The 19,362-nt window shown below is 44.2% G+C and overlaps 1 protein-coding gene across 1 annotated transcript in view; it reads left to right on the forward strand.

Annotated features, from left to right (window-relative positions):
* Positions 1-19,362, forward strand: part of FARSB (phenylalanyl-tRNA synthetase subunit beta) — a 907,972-nt gene that overhangs the window by 199,050 nt on the left and 689,560 nt on the right. The window contains exon 7 of the mRNA XM_044070366.1: positions 13,285-13,393. Coding sequence (XP_043926301.1) covers positions 13,285-13,393 — 109 coding nt within the window. The remainder of the gene's footprint in view (positions 1-13,284; positions 13,394-19,362) is intronic.

Consider the following 19,362-nt stretch of genomic DNA (forward strand, 5'->3'; position numbering starts at 1 on the left):
CATATGCATACCCACAGGTGACGGGCCACATTAATTGATGTTCATCGTGTTTCTCTGTTGCAGTCATTACAGTTGGGTTATCCTGCTGGCAGGCTACCCACAGTCGGCCCGAGTTCCAAAGTCTAGGTCCAGCGTCTGTTGCTGTCACCTCCTCCCTGACATCAGTGCGCCAGGGGTATAAAAGATGCAGCCGACGCCATTTTCTTCAGTCTTTCTTGTCGCGGTGCCCGAAGCAAAAGCAGTTCGCAAGTGCCGGTCGGCCGACTCCTGAGATTTTCATATTCGAATTTCAGATCCGAAGTCTTCATTAAAGCTAAGTACCCCATTGGGGAAACTTTTTTTTCTTGCTCCAGACCGATGTCCGAAAAAGTTAATAATTGTATTTCTTGTGGGAAGCAAGTACCTCATAAGGATTTTCATTCTTACTGTATTCCTTGCCTAGGCCCTGACCACGATGTTGCTAGTTGTCGGTTTTGTGCTAGACTTAACCAACGCACTATTAAGCATCTGTACGATTTTGAATTTCATTACTTTGGCAGAAGATTCAATTATATAATGCCGTCGGAACAGCCGACTACCGGAGTTTATAAAAAGCGCAAAGAAAAAGAAAAGGACAGGCATCCGAGGTCCAAAACTGACGACGAGGCTTCCGCTAGGCCTGTCGCCGGTTCTCAGTGAGGCGCTTTCACAGCCCCTGACGCCCGCTACCTCAGAGCCACAAGCCGTTTCCGACTCCCACGTGGAGCTGACTAGGCTGCTGGAAACTCAAGGTATTGGACACTCGGAAACTATTCCCTCAGATGGGTCCGGAGCCGCTGAGCAGGCATCGGCTTCTGAGGGTGTTTTCAGGCCTACTCATTTATATGTAAAACCAACTTCAGCGGCAAAGACTAAAGCAGCTCTAAAGACAAAGAAACAAGTACAGCATTCTCTTGGACAGACCACCATGCCTAAAAAACAGATGCTTAAAATGACCGAAGACCTAATTACTTTGATCAGGGGTTCCCATCCCCCTCCTGATAAGAGGCCTAGACAAGAGATAGAATATGAATCTTCAGATCAGGTTTCCATTTCCTCCGATTCCTCTTCTGAACAGGAATATTCTCTTCCTCCCTATGAGGATTCTGATGCTGAAGAATCTATCACTTCAGCCTCTCCTCCTGAGGAATATTTTTTTGGGGAGACCCTGCATACTAATGAGGGAGCATTTCCACTGGGAGAGCCAAGATTACTCAGAATCCAAGAAAAGGCTTCCTTTTAGTACCTCAGCACAGGCCCCTTGCTATTCCTCCTGTTTTAGACATTGTAGATGATGTATTTTCAGAGTCCGGTCTGTCTCCTGACACTTTACCACCAGTTCCTGTTAAGCCAGACAGATACTACAGGGTTCCTGATTCACATAAATTTCTTTATAAAAACCCTGCTGCTGCTGCTGACCCAGAAACTATCTCTCAGAGTCCCAAAGGGGTCAAGGCTTCCACTGCAAAAAACCCTATCCCCTCTGATAGGGATTCAAGGGCCCTGGACAGATGGGGGAAAAAGATGTATACTTCTGCTACCTTGGCTGTAAGAGCTTTAAATTGCCAGTTTCATATGCTTAAATATCAGCAATATCTTATGTCAGTGCTTAAACAGAAAATGTTGACAAATTCAGAATGTGCAGAAAACAAAGAATTGCAGGATTTATTGCATGCAGCTGAAAAAATGGGAAAGCTTACTTTGCAGTGTGGTTTTGATTCTCTAGAGGCCTCCTGCAGGGCCGCTGTTACAGGTTCTGTTATTAGGAGGCATGCTTGGTTAAAAGAACAGAATCTGCCCGATCATGTTAAAGCAAAACTATTAGATGCTCCATTACAGCATGATACCTTGTTTGGTGTTAAAGCAGAAGAGGTGTTGAAGAAAATGGAGGACAAAGCTAAATCTTTGCAAACAGTCAAGGATTTCTTGCAGGTACAGCCTCTCAGATTTAGCAGGAACTGGCCTACAAAGAATTGGTCCTTTCCAGTGTCAGACAGTCCACAAAGAGGCAGATACAGACACCCCAGAGGCAGATCACAGCCCCAAGGCTCATACAGGCCTAAACAATGGGGTGCTTCTACCTCCAAAGGTGGAGAGGAAAAATCACAGCCATGCAGGAAACAGTCTCAATGACTTTCCCCTGCCAGCACCGAGCACTTTTCTTCTGGCAACTCCTTTGGGGGGAAAACTAGCACTTTTTTCACAAAATTGGCACATGATCACCCAGGACAAATGGGTCTTAAATATCGTATCACAAGGCTACAGGTTCCACTTTCACACCCTGCCAAGGCCAAACGGTATGCCAGACCTGCCATGCAATCAATGGGCAGAGGCACAAAAACAAGTTTCATCCCTCATGGACATGAGAGCCATTCAGCAAGTACTACAGCAAGAGCAGGGACTAGGATTTTACTCAAGGCTATTTTTGGTGCCCAGAAAGGACAAAGCCTGGAGACCAATACTGGACCTGTCTATCCTAAACACATTCCTGGATATTCCAAAATTCAAAATGTTAACTCTGCAGCAGCTTCTGCCCATGCTGGGCAAGAAGGCTTAGCTTGTGACTTTAGACCCAAAAGAGGCATACCTGCATGTCCCAATCAAGACAATCATGCAGAAGATACCTCAGATTTATAGCTGGCTCAATGCACTACCAATTCTCTGCACTGCCCTTTGGCTTATCTACTGCACCCAGGGTCTTCACAAAATGCCTGGCACCAGTAATTGCATTTTGCAGACAGAGGAATACAAATATATCCTTACTTGGACGACTGCCTTATTCAAGCAGAGAACAAGGACATTCTACTACAGCATCTGGCGTTTGTAAAAAGATTACTAACCGGTCTAGGGTACACAGTAAACTAAAAGAAATCAAAACTCGTACCCTCTCAAGAGATAATATTCCTGGGTGCAAGCTTAAATACAACTGCCCAGATGGCTTATCTCATGCCAGACAAACACAGACAACTGACTACTTATTTCAAAATGTTGGCAACAAAAACCCAGTTATCTGCAAGAAAAATTCTGCAGGCTTTGGGCTTCATGGCATCCTGCATTCTGCATATGAGGAAACTTTAATGGTATCTAAAAAGTGTTTGGACTCAACATTGCCACAGCCTGGAAACAATAATTACCCTCATTCCCTGCCTGCAACAGGAGTTTCGATGGTGGGCAAAAGCCTGTCACCACAACACGGGACAGCCATTCACCTTACCCACAGCCAGGCAGACATTGACAACAGATGCATCAGATTATGCCTGGGGGCCCATATGGCAGGAAAATGTATTCAGGGCACATGGTCCGCAAGTTGAATGCATCTACATATCAATCAAAAAGAGATGCTAGCTGTTCATAATGCCCTGACAGCCTTCAAGGATCTACTTCATCCAGGACAACTACTGATAAAGATGGACAATACTACAGTCATGTGGTACATAAACAAGCAGGGAGGCACACATTCCTACCCCCTCTGCAGACTAGCTATGAACTTGTGGGACACAGCATTGACTTACCAAGTACATCTGCAAGCACAATTCCTGCCAGGAAGGACAAATACTCTGGCAGACGAACTAAGCAGAAACCTAATGGATCCCCACGAGTGGAAATTGGATCCACAAGTCTTCAGCATAATAATAAGGAACTGGGGATGCCCGGACATAGACCTATTTGCCTCCCCTCACAACTGCCAACTACAGAGATTCTGCACAAGGACTTATCACAAGCAAGCATGGAAAGTGGATGCTCTATCTTTCAGCTGGAAAAACCTAACAGTATATGCCTTTCCTCCTCTGCCTGTCCTCCCCAAGGTACTCCTCAAGGTCAGACAAGAGAAGCCAAAAATGATGCTGATTGCCCCAGACTGGCCCCGCCAGCACTAGTACCCAATCCTAAAGAGCTTGTCTCAATGCCCAGCTTTGACATTACCTCAAATTCCTCACTTATTGACCCAACAAGACAGTCAGATACTGCACAGCCAACTCAGGACCTTTAACCTGGCAGCATGGTGGATAATGTAGCAATTCAAGATACACCTCTCTCCTAAAGCAGTGATGGATGTTATTTTGGAGGCCAGGAGGCCTAGCACCAGAAAATCTTATGCAGAAAAATGGAAGAGATTCTGTGCTTGGAACCATTGTTCCAAATATTCCTCAGATTTTGCAATACTTAACTGAGATGCTGGATAAAGGCCTTTCCTTTTCATCAATTAAAATTCATGCCTCTGCCATTTCAGCTCATTACAATACAGAACCACCTATTTTTTCTCATCCATTACTAAGGCAGTACCTCAGAGGGGCCAAAAACATAAGACCTCCAAGGAGAGCACCAATACCTGCATGGAACCTCAACTATGTCTTGGAAAAACTCACACTGCCTCCGTTTGAGCCAGCCACTGCAGCTGATATAAAATTCTTATCCTGGAAAACAGCTCTGCTCCTAGCAATAACCTCCGCTAGACGAGTCTCAGAGTTACAGGCACTCATGGCTGTGGAACCTTTTATCATTTTCCATCCTGACAGGGTTTCTCTGAGGACAAACCCTACATTTATGCCCAAGGTAGTGTCCAGTGTGGCCCTTAATCAAACAATTCATTTGCCTACCTTTTATCCAAACCCATAGAATAAGGGTGAGAGACTTCTGCATTCTTTGGACATTCACAGGCAGCTACACTTCTACTTGGACAGAATCAAAGCTTTCAGAAAGACTGAACAACTTCTAGTGGCATATGCTGCAGGATCACAAGGAAAGCCTATCTCAAAGCAGACTGTTTCAAAGTGGATAGGCCACTGCATTCGTTTCTGCTATTCACAGCATAGCAAATCGGTGCCTAAGGGCATTAGACCACATTCAGCCAGAGCAGCAGCCACTTCAGCAGCCTTCCTCAGAGGAGTACCAACCAAAGACATCTTAGAGGGTGCAACTTGGAGTTCAGTGCATACTTTTACAAAGCACTATCACTTACCTCTCTACTCTAAATCCAGGGCAGGCTTTGCCACTGCAGTTCTGCGGGGCCTGATAGCCTCTCCTAATCCTATTTAGCACCAGACTCCCAACCTTAGCTTTGGGATTCAACCCAATTGTAATGACTGCAACAGTGAAACACGATGAACATAGTACAGTTGTGTACCTACCATAAATGTAGATGTTCGAGTGTATTCACTGTTGCAGTCCAGGTCACCCTCCCACCATCCCCCTTTTCATTGTTGGAACTTATCTGTACTTCTCTATTCTATACAACCTATGTGGTGTATTTGCTTGTAGATGAAGGAAAAGTTGTTTTTTGTGCATGCATGCTTATTGGCATAATTTAGCCTACCATTTTAGGGGCACCTGACATCTGGGGTAAGAAAAACTGAAGAAAATGGCATTGGCTGCATCTTTTATACCCCTGGCGCACTGACGTTAGGGAGGAGGCAACAGCAACCGACGCCGGACCTAGACTTTGGAACTCGGGCCGACTGCGGGTAGCCTTCCAGCAAGATAACCCAGTTGTAATGACTGCAACAGTGAATACACTCGAACATCTACATTTATGGTAGGTACACAACTGTACTTTACATCTCCTGACATAGTGGTGGTTTGTAGTTTGATGGTTTTAACTTGTCCAAGACTTATTTAAATTACAAATGCAAAGGCAAATGGCTACTTTCTACTTGTCACATTCATTTATTAGAATGGATACTGTCATCGAAGTGGCACATGATGCAGCTCTGAAGACACTTCATTCGTAAAAATAAGCAAACTAATTTAAACCCTGCTCAACAGAGCCCAGAGTAATTAATACAGCCCGCTGAATAAAATGGAAAACAGTATACTAATATAAAAAACGCAGATAAGTGGAGCATGTATGGGTGGGGGAGTTCTGATATATGTAATACTTGAAATGTCTTAGAATTAATGAACTCTCTCCATGTTTTGAGACCTTATTACTCATGTTGAAACTCCTATTTTAACAGCCCAAATATATTTTATGTATAATGTAGTTGATCTTCATCTATTCCAAACATAAAGGTAGAAAGAAACTAGAAGACATGTTAAGATTCTTTCTGTCCGTGTAGGTACCACTAAGATCATCTATTGTGAAGTGTCTGTCATTAACATGGATATTACCCAGCTGAACATAAAAGTAGCAAATTCTTTGGGTTGCATTATTAAAACATCCAGTTTAGCATCTAAAATCCATTATGCTGCAGCACAGACTCTGCATGAAATAAACAAAGTGATAGAAAAGCTGATATTGGAAACAAGTCAGCTCAGTGGTAGTGGTAAAGCCCTGGCTGCATCTCTGGTTATCCAAGATTGACTAAAAGATCCATACTGTGGGAGAATTGACTGGGGAGACAGGGAGTGAACATCGGATGCTGTTTGCCCCATTCACTGTAACAGTAAACATAATGTCATAGGTTGGATGTCACTGAGGTAGACAGCACAAGAACTGGGACATGCACAGTCACAAAATTGTGTATGCCAAGAACAGGCACACACGCTAGAATGCCCATGCATTATTGGGCCTAGTATTGAGTGATTTCTGTCATCAAGATTGCACAAGAGAATGGAGGCGGGGTCAGACTGATTGCAAAACTCCAGTGGTGTATGGTTGTGTGGTGCAGAGATGGATGAAATCTGTATTGGAACCCAGCAGACATAGGTTTAAATAGCTGGGCTGGACACTGTAGAACTTGGCCAGAATGGAGAGGATTGAAACAGCAAACAACTGCTTTCCTTCTTTGGAGGAGTGCATTCTTGCCATAACTTGAACTCCTATGAGGAGAAACTAAAGGCCAACTGTTTTTCAGGTTTATGATGCTATTGAGCCTTGGCATCAAGGAAGGGGGGGGGGGTGGAGCAGACGCATTGAATTTAGAAGTGTGTGTGTGTGTGTGTGTGTGTGTGTGTGTGTGTGTGTGTGTGTGTGTGTGTGTGTGTGTGTGTGGTCGGGTCTACTACTAATGCCCGACACGACGATTTATCATTCGACAGAAAGAACGCCAGATGACCGACAGGATGATTTGCCGACAGCGGAAAGACCGACAAGGAAAATGCGATAAGTGTGTGTGTGGCAAAGCGGTGGACGGAGTTAGGAGCGGTCAGGTAAGTGATCGAGATTGTGGGATGTCGGGTTAGGCTGTGGGAAAGGTGAGTGTGTGTTCGGTCGGGAGGTATGGTTCTAAGGTAAGTGTGCTAGTGAGGGACTGTAGTTTAGGGACGGGTTAAAGAAGTTAGGGTTAGGGTGCAGGTAGGTGATGTGTGCGTTAGTGTCGGAGCTTGGGCTATAAGTGAGTTAGGGTTAGTGCAGGTAGGTGATGTGTCGTTAGTGTCGTGAGCTTGGGCAGTGGGTTAAGTGAGTTAGGGTTAGGGTGCAGGTAGGTGATGTGCGTTAGTGTGAACTTGGGCTGGGGGTGAGTTAGGGTTAGGGTGCAGGTAGGTGAAGTGTGCGATAGTGTCGGACCTTAGGGTTAGGGTTTGGGTCAGGGCTAGTGTGTATGCTATGTAGTGTCGCGTGTTGTTTTTTACGCCCGTGGTGTATAATGATGTTTGTGTTGTCGGTCATCTGGCGTCGGTGAGTTTTCTGTCGGGGAATCATCGTGTCGGGCATTAGTAGTAGACCCGTGTGGTCACACATAAGGCTGCATCCTGGTTAGGGTAGTTCTGTTGCCCTTCCAAGGTCTATTTCCCTGTAGAAAAGCAAAATATTCTGTAAGGCTGATCATCTGTGAAAGTTATTTTGAAGAAGGGAGGGAGAGAGGGGAAAGTGCTGAGGGTCAGTGTAGTAGGAATGGGGCCAAAAAGTTATGAGAGAAAAAGTGCAGCTGAGAAGTTAAAAAAAAAAATGGAGCATCAAGGATGAAACTGCTTTGGAGGTGGTAGTGAGGTTCCCCTCCCATGCGTGTGTTGAGCAAGATGCTGCAACAAGCACCATTTCAGAGAAGTCTCCTGAATCCAAAAGGAAGAATAAACATAGAACAGAGAGACTGGGATCTTCTTTCCAGGTTTTTTAGCCCAAGAACTGCAAGTCTGATAGTTTGTGTTACAGCTCCTGTAGTACTGGTTAAGTGTCCAAGTCTAACTTCTCTTGCTTCTATCCCAGATAAAGAAGTGTCCAAAACTTTGACCTGTAGCCTGACTTCAGCTGCAGCAGTCCCTGTATCTAACTATGAGAAGTTGGCAGATGCGTTTACAAAGGCTCTCCAAAAACATCTGCTTCTTCCTCCTCCTCTAGTTAAGTTATTTCCTTTCATATGTGGTCCTCTTCATTCCATTCACTGGTTTCCTTGCTGTCTACACCTGTCCCGATGAGGCTGGAGTCCATCCATGACTTACCAGTGCTAAGGTTTGAGTAGCTGTCAATGTCAACCCCAGTCTCTCCACGCAGCAGCTCTTTATGTTGACTATTTTGGTGTTGGTACTACCTTTGATGTTGACCATACTGGTGTCAATGCATCTTTCAGCCCCAATGGCAGTGGTAAGCCTTCACGTCAGTGTTGAGCTCAATGCTGGTATCTTCAGTGCCATTGTTAGTCAGAGTTTTTCCTTCTCCTATTCAGTCTCCATGACCTGTGTGTTGAGCACTTCTTTGCCACTGGCATCTGCATTACTGATTCAGCCCTTGATCTATGTGTCCTCTTTGGCTGCTGTATTATCCTTGTCTTCAACCATAAAAAAATCCCCGCAGGCCTTCTGTTACCCCTGGGTTCGTGTAGCAGGATAGGGAGTCTGAAGGTCCATCTGCAGAGTGAGTTTGAATTTTTCTGTTGGCCTGTTTTCACTTCCTCTCTGGACCGGTTACCTCTAAGAGCAGATGAAAAGCATATTTGCATAAGGAAGCCCCTCAACTTGCCATTGGAGCCTTCTACTCTAGATGTTGCTGACAAGGAAAGTGTCAGTTCCCCCATTCCCCCTACTGACCCAAAGTTCAGTGAGATATTGAAATCGGAAAGAGAAAGAGGGGGGATGTTGTAGATGCAGTGTTCTCCCTTCAAAAAAATTAATATAAAAAAAATAAAACCTGTGTAAGACTTGTCAGACCACCACACATCTTCCTGGGCAGGTCCTGCTGTTGACAAGATGATGAAGGTGGCTACTTCCAGTACATGGGAACAATCCTGTTGCTGTGACTGCTGTACCAAATAGATTGGATAGAGTTCTCTGACCTCCTAAGGACTGATATTGTTGGCTAGAGGCACAAAAATCTGATTCTGTCATGAAATAAGTAAAACTTGAAAAGGTTCCTACACCTCAGTTGTGGTGGGTTTTGGTTTGGGAAGTAGCTTTATGCCTCATCTGCTTTTGTTCTCAGTTCTGTGAACTGCATGCTGTATATGATTTTGTCTCCAGACAAAGCTGTCTGATGAAATTCAGTGGAGTCTGCATCATTTACCAGATGTACAACTGCAGCATAAACTTCAGTCATCTGGCAACTACAGAGTCTGTTTCAAATTACAAAATGAGATTTGCTTGTAAGGCTGATAAGGGTACTGCCAGAACCAAAGACACTTGTATTGGTATGCACTGACATGCCTGGGTCCACTTTAATGAATTTGCCAAAGACAATAAAGCAACCATTTGTCAGTTTGCACTTTGATGGGGCTACACGTATAATGAACTTTAAGGTTCACATCATGACATGTTTGTAGCTGCCAGAACATGTTAAAAGAAGGTAAACTTGACCACCCCCTTTTAGAGTCAAGTTTCAGAATTTACAACATAACTTTGAACAGATGCAGAAGAATTCATACTAGCCTTGGTTTTGATGTGGCCAGCAGCATCCAGATCAAAGGTTTGGGTGGAACCAAAAAGTAATTTGAATTTCCAGAATGATCACCAGACCAGAGGCAGAAATCCATCATTGGCAGCATAAAGGTCAAAGTCGTCCTCTGGTGGGACAGACGTATTAATCTCTTGAAGCCTTTCTCAGCTTTTCCTCCCTGGAAGCAGTCAAGAGCCATCTGTCCCTCCACTTGTTTGTGTGGTTGGTCATCATTCAGGACAAAATTTGGAAAAACTGTTATATCCAAACAATATAGAATCCCGTTCTTCATCCCACTTCTTGCTCTTACCTGACATCCCTCCATTTTGGAAATCAGCAGAGAGAGAGATCATAAGCTTTCTGCAGATGTGCACTCTTCAAGAAGTCCAACCAGCCCAAAAGGGTTTTACTGCAGGTTCTTTTTGCTGCCCCTCAAGACAAAGGACCTCTTATCCATTTTTGATTTATACAGTCTAAACCAGTTTATTCACAAAGATGCCATTCAGGTGGTTACAGTGCAATTCAACCTTCTGTGTCTGCCTCGAAGATGCATCTGTATGCATAAAGATTTCCAAGGATTCCCGGAGTTGCCTTTGTTGTAGGGATCAATCATTACCAGTTCTGGAAGATTCCATTTGACTTTCTCTCTGTTCCCTGATGCATGTCTAATTGCACTGAACAAGAGCCTGCAACATACAAAGGTTTTGTATCTTGACAGGTTCCTTGTTGCATCATCCTCAGAATCTTTTCCTGGGGAGCACATTAGATGTTGCAAAGTCTCCACTAGAACCTTTGCAGCTGCTCACTGTTATAGGCTGCATGCTACTTAGAATACATTACAAACCCAGGTTACCAGTGAACAGGATTCTTCCACTTCACTCTTTGATTCTGACGGTAGTGCTTTCTCAGTCTGTCAAAGTTTGCCTCTCTCAGTGTAATAGGGTTTGATGGCAGCTACTGTCTCTCCTGGTACACTTTACGTCTTTTCATATGAGGTTTCTTCAATGGATCTTAAGGGTTCAGTATTCGCAATTACAAGACCCAGTGTTCCTTCAAGTTAGGATATACATGCCTTGCAAAGAAAATCTATAGTGGTGGCTTTGGTGCACATCCTTAACTAGATGGGCCCCCTTTTTATTCCAACCCCTCTGGAGACATTCATCGTGGATGTGTCTAATGTAGTATGGGATAGGGGGGAATGTTCAAGGTGCATGGTTACAGCCGGAGGCCGGTCTGCATATAAGCACTTTGGAAAAGGCAATAGTTTTTCTTACCTTTCAAGTTTTTCAGGATTCCCCACACCAAGGTACAACTACCATCCACTCAGGGTGGTTGTGGTAGTAGTGTGTGGTATGTAAACAAGTGGGAAGAGGTGGTGATCATACAGGAATGTGCTTGTTTCTACCTTCCCAAGTCTCAGTCTACTAAGACGAAGAATAAGCTTGTTTCAAAAAAAATTGAGGATTATCTGACCGCAAACATTTGGGTAAGAAAGCTGATGGTGTCAGGATAAAAATAACATGGTTCAAACATTTCGTATCTTTTCATGGGGAACCACACAATTCCAGGTCAGTTCTGTAAAGTGTGCAGAGATTGTCTGCTATAAATTGGGATTTTACACTAGACTGTTCCTCCTTTAAGAAAGGATGGTCCTTTGAGGCCCATCTTATTAAGCAAGTTTTTATTTAAAAGTAAAAAGATTGATAATCTGCTTTTAATCAATGCTGCTACTTTCATTATCAAAAGTCAGATGGTCATACTGGGTATGAAAGATGTCCGTCTGTCCTTACATCCCATCTTCAGTGGCAATAGAAGGCCCTTCGAGAGATTACAGCAGGTCCAGTTGGCATCCTTGTCCTTGGGCTGTCAACTGTCCCCAGAATATTCAGTAAATGTTTAGCTGTAGTCTTTTTTTCACCTTAGGGTTATAAGGGTACATATTTATCCCTGTCTGATTTATTGCCTCATTAGGCCTCTCTTAGGAGGCATTGATGAGAAAATTAATGTAGAACATTGCCTCTTTAACCTGCCTCAACATTTTGGTTAGTTACCAGAAGTCAAGTCTTTTCCTGGAGGAAGGCATGCCTTTGGAACAGTGTTGGACATTACAGAGAGCAGGGTGCTGCCTCAAAAAAATAAAATAAAATAAAACAGCATAACTACCAAAGAGAGACAGCCCAGGGACACTTCTGATTCACTTTCTTATGGCTCATCAGGGAATGTTTTATATATGAGAATATCCCGTTGTGCAATTGTAGCAATAAGACTAGCATCCCCTGGACTGTGTGCTGTCCATTATCCCAGCCATTCTGAAAATAATTCATGTAATTGGTAAACCTCTTTTGAATTCCAAAAGATGTCCTTTGCTCTTCCTCTGGGAACCCAAACCCTGGCAACAGATGCATTAGGCAGGGCTTATTGGGCAGACGCAGGTTCCCTCATGGACAAAGCCAAACATACAAACATCAAGGAAACACTGATCTATGACCTTTAGATCTTCAACATTTCTTAGCTGTTAAAAGTAATCAGAAAATAGTAACCACACCGCAATCATGTGGTACATAAGCAGGGAGGCACATACTCCAGACTAGCTGCAATTGTGTGGAACCTGCTGCTGCAGGTAATCTACATCCTATTAATGGGAGACCCTCTGACAGATTAGCTAATTGGATCTTCCACAAATCTTTATGAATTAAGACTAGAGCTGCAGGTTTTCCACTACTTCGTAAAACTTTGGGAGTTTCGAGTCATGGACCTTTTTGCTTCCCCCTGAATTGCCAGAAAAGTTGGCTTTGTGTAAGATACCCATACAGTCAGTCCTGGGTAAGGGTGCTTTTTCCTTTAGTGGTGAGTGGAATAGTCTAATGCATGCCTGCTTTCCTCTTCCACTCCTCCTTGTAAGTCTTGGTAAAAGCAAGGGAGGCAAGAGCAGACTGAGTCATTTTTTTCCTTTCTGTCCAAGATAGCATTGGTTCTCCCTTTTCCTTTAGATAAAAGGAGACCTCCACACCCATCCATGTAGCTTTCACCCTGCTATCACAGGGTGAGGGTATTTTAAAACATTCCAGTCTCTGCAATCTCTGGTTGATTACTTGGAGGTTAGGACCTTGATCCCATAATGGAACCATTACCCAGCAAATATGCTAGTATTTCTGCAAGTACTATGCAAACCTACTATAAGGAAATGCAACCTGGACAAATGGAAGACATTCTTCTCTTGATGTGAATAGAATATTACTAGATCACCGCATCTTACAGTCTGCTGCTTTTGTAGCCTTTAGTCGAGTGTTACTCACTGTAGAGTTTGTGTGTGTGTGTGTGTGTGTGTGTGTGTGTGTGTGTGTGTGTGTGTGTGTGTGTGTGTGTGTGTGTGTGTGTGTGTGTGTGTGTGTGTGTGTGTGTGTGCGCGTGTGTAAACTTATCCAGTTTTCAGAGTAGCATGCTGTGTCTAGTGTATTCTTTAAACCAAGCTGACAAAGAAAACGAGTAACTGATTTACTGTTTCATTTTGTTTTTTTCAGACTGATGGTCATCTTCGGCATTATCTTTACATTCTTGAAAATGAGCCACTTTATCCAGTCATCTATGACAGTAATGGAGTTGTTCTGTCTATGCCACCAATCATCAATGGTAAGTAGACTTTTTTGAAAATTATTGCGTTTCTGATCCCTTCCTAGAAATATGCTTACAAGGATGGTCAGGGTTACTCCAAGTCAGAATTGTTTTAGTTGTGTACTGTGAAGCTCTGCAAGTCCTTTTCTATAATCACTGCTTATGGATCACCTCTAAAATAAAATTAAAAAAGTTTTTGATGAGTAGTTTAATATTTAACTCATTACATCCGAGTGATGCCTCCAGGTGCATATGCAGTTACCTCCTACTGCTCCTCTAGGCATCAGATATTACTTGTTCATATTGCATTAATAATTCCCAAATCATGCTACACACAAGGTATCAGAATATTTTATCTTGAAGCATATATGATGGCAAACACAACTGTATTGCTATCTGACCTCTGTCAATGAGTATTTGTTAGAAGTGTAAGGTGATAAGTTAATTTTTAAAGGCTCAGGCCACACCCACTAGGAGTTAAAGGTACACATTCAAAAGGGTTGTACTGGAGGGAATGAGAAAGCTGAATAGTTAGTGTTTTTAAGATGCTGTAATGCTGTAGTTCACCCGATATAAGAGCTGGCAACACAGAGATGACAAAAAATATCAGTGTTTTTAAATGACTGAGGCAGGTATGTTTATAACTTGTATATGTGCCATATGCATTTCTTTCATATAGTAGCACATTGTATATGAGCAGGTTACATAACATTTACAATGCTCTCCACATCACTTCTGAAGTGAGGCCTTTGTATTTGAGGGATGGGTGTTGAGTAGTTGTGGGTGAATTATTTAATGAAAAATTACAACAGTTCTTGTTCCTGTGTGTGTGTGTGTGTGTGTGTGTGTGTGTGTGTGTGTGTGTGTGTGTGTGTGTGTGTGTGTGTGTGTGTGTGTGTGTTTTTTCTCCCCTTGTGACTGCTAATCATAGCTCCACCTTCCCTCAGGCATTGATTGTGGCAGCAGTTTATAGCATTGCTCACTTTAACCTTTACATCAACCAGTAGTAGTCTGTTCTGAATGCTATGAAAGTGTGGACTCCAGTAGCAAACCCTTAGAGTATGGTAATTTTATAAGTAGCAAACTGCTTACTAAATTTGAAGCATGCAGTTTTCTACAATTTCAGAGCAGAAGAACTTGTTTTCCTTTAGTCTTCAAGTTTGAACAGGGGTCGCCAGTTTGGGTAACTGCACTTGGCACCAGATAACCTTGCTATGGTTTGATCTCTCTGTTTTGTCTATTTATGTTGGGTGCCATTTGTTTATAAAAAGTCCTGCTTGACTGTGTTTAATTTCTGTTTTATGTTTTGCAGAGCTTGACTAAGGTATCCCTTGTATCACCGATCTACCCGGTTACAGTGGAGTTTAAAATATTTCATTTTTAATAGGAAACCAGGCAAAGGCTAACAGCAGGACCAGTTTTGGCTAAAAGCATTCATTGGTTACTATAATGATGTAACCGACAAAGGCTTTTGGCTGAAGCATGTCTTGCTGCGTGCCTTTGCGCCATTTCTTATTAAAAATGATATCTATGACTTTGGGCGCTGTTTTTTTCTTTGATTCATTTATTGTCTGTGCACCAGGGAATCGAGAAGTCCTTTGTGCCTGTCTTTACTGTATCTAATGTTAGCCTACCAGTTGACTAGGTAAGATGTGATTTATCATTTTAGAGCTGAGCTTGCTGAACATTTCAGCTTTGACCTGTTTCGATATCCTGAGTAAATACTACAGCACAACGTTAGAAGTGTAAACATTGTTTTTATTCAGGTTACTACACTGTATTCACCTTCACTGACTAATTGCTGCAGAAAGTGTTTGAAGTGACTTTGGAACAAAGTAATGCTTCCTGAGTGTGGCTACAGCCCTGGTTTGGAATGATTAGATGTTTACCATGGAAAATGACAGTCATGGCAGATTATTTTATAGGCAAGTTGCCTCTCAAATGCATGAATCAGTGTTTGAAAAGTATCTGGTTGTTGGAATTCATGCACATGATTCGGTGCAACCCTATACCTTAGAGTACCTCATGTTGGTCGCAACCTCTTCACAGACTAGCAAACTGCTATTTTGTTATTTTTTACAAATTCAGGAGGAGTAGGCAGTGCTTATCCTTTTTCTGGAAGGACTTGTTCATTGCACTTGACTCGTATTCTCTTTTTTTTCATTCTATATTTTGTGAAGAAAATATTGTTGGAAAGCTATACGTCTTGCAACATTTGAGAGTGAATTTACAATAACACAAGTTGAGCGCTTTCGTCCACACGTGGACTTCTTCAGAACAATGTAAGTTGCAACAGACTGAATTTTTATACCTGTGGGTGGCAGCCTCAAATTAACATCACCTAATTAGCTATTCAACCCCTCCCTGTCACAAGCAAGTGTTTATTTTAAAAACATTTTAAAAACTAGTCAAGACAACATAAAACATTCTCATTTGAAATAATGTGTTGGCAGTTCACAATAACATTACATAACTAAAAAACTCTGTAAAACAAAATACTTTGTCTTTCAACTTTTAAGCATTGTGAACAGAAGAAATATTTTCAGACCACTGGTGATTGTCTCATTCAAAATAGTAAGATGCCTTCAACTTAAAACCAATGCCACTCAACCTCCAGGACTCGATGACTATGTTTTCATCTCTAGCTGACTTAGATTGAAGGCATCTTACTTCTCAGGATCCGAGTCTAGCATCTGTGGCTTCAGGTCCAGTCTGTTTGGCGCAGAGCCCCAGTGTCACCTGTTGGATCAGAGTCCTCGGAGCCTCGGAGGTCCTTGTATCCGACCAGGCCTAGACCACCCTCTGATCCGACCTCTATTCCCTCTTAGTCTTTGGATCCAGGAAGACCTTCTGATCCGACAGTTTTATCTGATCAGATCAGTATTGAGGACTCCCCAGCAACTTTCAGGAGGTCATATCTGAGGCTGGCCAGCAAGTCTCCTTCTAGGGACGTATGCCATCGACTAGGTCAGGCCATTCCTCCATATCCTCCCATTCCACCAGGAACCTGCTCCACTCTGAGAGTGGATGATGAGGAGCTTTCTCAAGGCCCAAATTGAGCTGGGCTTGTTGCCATCCCCTGGCCATTTGCCAGGGGACCTACACCATCCACAGAACTCCTCTCTCCTCGACTGATCTATCTGGGTTCAGTTCCCCAGGATCAGAGCATCCCTAGGGAGAGGGCAGCGGTGTCTGGTGTTGCTTCCTTTCCCACACTGTCAGAATTCCTGGCAGGCTGAGCTCTGTTGCCCTCAGAACTGATGATGCCTCGGCCCCAGGAGGTCAGCGGGGGTCACCAGAGTGGAGGGTCTGGAGTTTTCAGACTGTTCCCTCCCTTTGGGGACCTCTGCTTTAGACAGCTTGGGGCCGATATCATCCTGGGACATTGGTGCTGTGTTGGGGTCCTCCCTTCCATCCCAGTTGGCTGTAGCTGGTGGGGATGAGGGGGTGGGCTTCTTCCAGCCTGCCGGCTTTCTGGGCAATAGGACCATCTCCAGATGGGCAGCTGCCTCTACCGTGGCACTGGATTCCCCCAGCCTCATTCGACGTTGGGTGGTGAGACCATCATCCTTACAGGGTCATCTGTTCAGCGATCATCTTCAGATCAGCATTGCTCTCATTGGGGCCCCTTCCTCTTCTGAGCCCCCCCCCCCGAGCCCGCCATGGAGGAGCCTCCTCAGAAGTTGACGTGCAAGAGGAGGAAGTTGGACTCCCCTCGAGAGTCCTTCATGGAGGACATGGATTTCGAGGAGGGAGACGGGTCCCCCAGACTTCCATCCAAAGAGATGTCCTTTGGGGACATCCTCGAGATCCGTAAAGAGAGAGGTGGTTGGTCTTCCCCCACCCTGTCTTCCATGGAATCTGTATTCCTGAAGGCCTTAGGGACGGGCCCATCTTCCACCTGGGTGTCTCCCCCTGTGGATGAGCTTGTCCAGCTCATTTTCAGTAGGGCGTGGAAGGAGCTGGACAGAATAGAACCTGTTCCAAAAAAAGCTGACAAATTTCTGAGCTCCCCTAAAGATAAGACCTTTTGGAGCAAAGGCATTCCCGTTGATGCCATTGTGGTTGCCGCAGCCACTAAAAAGAAGTACACTGAACAGAGCTCCATAGTCCATCTCCCAAACAGGGAGTCTCTGGTGATTGACAGCTTTGGGAAATGCGTGTTTTCCTCTGCTACATTTGGACTGAGGACAACAAACTACATGGCACACTTCACCCAGCTGCAAAGGAATTTGGTATCAGAATTCTCCACTTCCCTTTCGGAGTTGCTACCACCGCAGAGTTTTAAGTTAGTCTCTCCGAAGCTATCTACTCTGACCTCCCTAGCTAATGGCGCCATGAGGTTGATCTCTTATGTGGTGGAGGCACCTCTCGAATGGTGGGAATGGGTATTGCTATTAGGCATCATTCCTGGCTTCACCTTTGTGGGTTTGCAGAAAACTTCCAGACGTCTTTTACTAATGCCCCTTTTGATGGGTCAGTACTGTTTGGCCTCTCAGTCAAAGAAACCTTAACTTGTAGCGAGGAGGAGGGATAGATTCTGTCCGCATTGGGGATCAAGTTTTCTTCTCCCCAGCTATCCTTATCCAAGAATTAGAGGGGTAGTAAGAAACTGTGGTTCTGCAGGTCTCCGTCATTCTTCCAGGACGCTCCTCAGGAATCCTCTTCCAGATGGGGAAGGGGGGGGTTGATAGACGCCGGCCCAGAGGCAGAGGAGGTCCACAGAACCAGGGCTCCCAGGAACCCTTCTTTGAGAAGCCCCCTCAGTGCTCCTGAAGCACTGCCCAGTTGGCCATCCTGGAGGCAGTTGTGGGATGTCTTCCCCTACACCCACTAGCTTGGGCAGATATTATCTCAGGTCAGTGGGTGCTAAACATTGTATCCAGGGGGACACTTCATACCCTTTGTTCAGCCCCCTCCAACTCAAAAATCTCTCCTGGATGTTCCATCCCCCCAAAGGAAGTTGGCATCTGAGATTCAAGACCACCTCCAAAAAAGAGCCATCCAGGAGGTCCCAACAGGACGACGAAGGTCGGGAACTTACTCTCGCTTCTTTTTGGTGCCTAAGAAAATCGGAGACCTACATCCCATTCTGGAACCTCATTGTTCTGAATGTCAGTCTAGAAGTTGAAGTTCTGGTTGGTTACTCTTCAGTCCATTCTGCCGCTTCTGTGCAAGGATGATTGGATGTGCTTAGTGGATCTCAAGGATGCATACTATCATATAAAAATCAATGCTCCAGGACATAACTGTGCTTTCAGCTGGGGGCCAGCCATTACCAGTTCAGAGACCTGCCCTTTGGACTCTTCAGCTCCCCCCCCCCTGGCTGTTTACCAAATGTATGGCAGTGTTAGCAGCCCATTCTGGTTTTCTGGTCTTTCAGTACCTGGACGATTGGCTCCTCATGGCTCCACACAAGGCATCAACTCCCTCGGGCCATGGAATATACACTCAAGTCTTTTTCAGGACCTAGGCATCACAGTCAACCTGCCAAAATCTCATCTTGTTCCGTGCCAGAGCCTGGAGATGTTCTTTGTGTTTCACTGTTGCAGTCTTCACATTTGAGTTATCCCTGCCAGGGTAGCTCTCTGCCAGCCCGAATACCAGAGGCTTAGTATTTCTGCATCGGTTGCTATTGCTTCAAGACTGACATCAGGTCATCAGTAGTATAAAGTAAGACAGCCGACACCATTACATCAGTCTTTCTTGCCATGGAGCCCAAAGTAGAAGCAGTTCGCACGAGTGCCGGTCAGCCGCTACCTGATTTTGTCTACTGATTTGAAGCTGAAGTCTTCTAAAGCCAAGTACCCCATTGGAGATTCTTTTTTCTTGCACTAACCAATGTCAGAAATAGTTAACAATTGTCTCGCCTGTGGAAAGCAAATAACACACCAAAACTTTCATTCTTACTGCATCACTTGTTTAGGCCCAGACCACAACATCCTCCACTGTCGCTTCTGTGCTTTGTTCAATGCCAGAACTATCCA

This window comes from Protopterus annectens, chromosome 4.part1, assembly GCF_019279795.1.
Source record: "Protopterus annectens isolate FY-2018-M chromosome 4.part1, PAN1.0, whole genome shotgun sequence".
Taxonomy (NCBI): Eukaryota; Metazoa; Chordata; order Ceratodontiformes; family Protopteridae; genus Protopterus; species Protopterus annectens.